The sequence below is a fragment of the Microtus ochrogaster genome, unplaced genomic scaffold (genome assembly GCF_000317375.1).
Source record: "Microtus ochrogaster isolate Prairie Vole_2 unplaced genomic scaffold, MicOch1.0 UNK27, whole genome shotgun sequence".
Classification (NCBI taxonomy): domain Eukaryota; kingdom Metazoa; phylum Chordata; class Mammalia; order Rodentia; family Cricetidae; genus Microtus; species Microtus ochrogaster.
In genome coordinates this window covers 2,908,696-2,910,245 of record NW_004949125.1, presented here as the reverse complement: position 1 = coordinate 2,910,245, position 1,550 = coordinate 2,908,696, and the positions used below count along the sequence as shown (strand labels likewise).

Sequence of the window (1,550 nt, the reverse complement as noted above, 5' to 3'; positions counted from 1 at the left end):
ACCTGTCCAGTGCACCTTAAAAATCCTATGTCTACCTCCCCAGGGCTGGGGCTACAGGTGTGTGTCACCACACCTGACTTAAAAAAAAATGGGACCTGGGGATTGAACTCAGGTCCTCGGGCTCACAGAATGATACTTTCCCATCTCTTGGGCCCATCTCTGAAGCCCCAGAACCTGAGTTAGTTTCCAAGGGGGGCTACAGACAAGACTCTGTGGCAGAATGCTTGTTTAGCCTCTAAAGATATTTCAGGCTCCTCAAAATATTAAACATATCTGGATGCAGTAGCATATACCTATACTCCCAATATTCAGGGGGCTGCAGAAGGAGGATTCAGAGCAATGGTTGTCAACCTTCCAAATGTTGCGACCCTTTAATACAGTTCCTCATGTTGTGACGACACCAACCACAAAATTATTTTTGTTGCTACTTCTAGTAACTCTGCTACTGTTATGAATTATAATGTAAATATCTGATTGTAAGATATCGGATATGTAACCCCTGTTAAAGTGTCATTTGACCCCCAAAGGGGTCACAACCCGTAGGTTGAGAACTACTGATTTAGAGACTCTACAGTGAGACCCTGTCTCAAAATTACCATCTCATAGGAATGTCATCCAATGGTAGAACACTTGTCTAGGATTCAGAAAAGGTCCTGGGTCCTATCTGAAGCACAACAAAAAAAAATGATGGTGGGTGGTGATGATGGTGATGATGAAGATGATGATGGAGATATGAAGGAAGATGTAAAAGCATGGAGGGTAAGAAGAGGAAGGAGATAAGATGCATGTCACAGTTGACATGACCTTTGGTAACCGAGTGTGGAAATGGGTCAATTCTTGTAGCTTGGGGAGATGTTGAACAGGAAAGTGATTAGTTGCACATCCCAGCTAAAGCTGATGGCCACTATGATGAGAAGTGCTATGAACATGTTTAAGAAGAATCCAGAAGAATCTGGAGCAATTACTTTAGGGAACAGTGAGGCCAGGGACACTCTAAGGTCCAGGGCTGGAAACCCAAGCTGGGAAAATAACTAAGGGTGTGTGTGTGTGTGTGTGTGTGTGTGTGTGTGTGTGTGTGTGTGTGCAATACAAACTTGTGAAGATTAAGGCTCAAATAACTTGTCCCTCGACTTTCAGTAATTCAGCAAACCACACAGACAGTTCAGACTGTCTGTCCCAGAAGGCTGAAGTTAGTGGTGTTGCTATGACAACTGTAGCTTCAGAGAGTGATGTCCAGCGAGCCTAGGGACAGACATGCAAGTACAGCAGACTTGGAGGTTAAATAGAACTTTTCCAGACAGTCTAGAGGTGTGTGTGTGTGTTGTTGTTGTTGTTTTTATTTGTTTGTTTTGATTTTTTTAGGTTTTTTTTGAGACAGGGTTTTTTTTGTTGTTTGTTTGTTTGTTTTTGGTTGAGACACGGTTTCTCTGTAGCTTTCAAGCCTGTCCTGGAACTAGTCCTTGTAGACCAGGCTGGCTTCAAACACACAGAGATCCGCCTGTCTCTGCCTCCCGGGTGCTGGGATTAAAGGCGTGCGCCACCACTACCTG

The 1,550-nt window shown here is 43.9% G+C and overlaps 1 protein-coding gene across 1 annotated transcript in view; it reads left to right on the top strand.

Annotated features, from left to right (window-relative positions):
- Positions 1-752: 752 nt before the first annotated feature.
- Positions 753-1,550, top strand: part of LOC101995911 (olfactory receptor 10AC1-like) — a 3,127-nt gene continuing 2,329 nt past the window's right edge. Inside the window, exon 1 of the mRNA XM_013354060.1 lies at positions 753-759. Within this exon, the coding sequence (XP_013209514.1) occupies positions 753-759 (7 nt within the window). The remainder of the gene's footprint in view (positions 760-1,550) is intronic.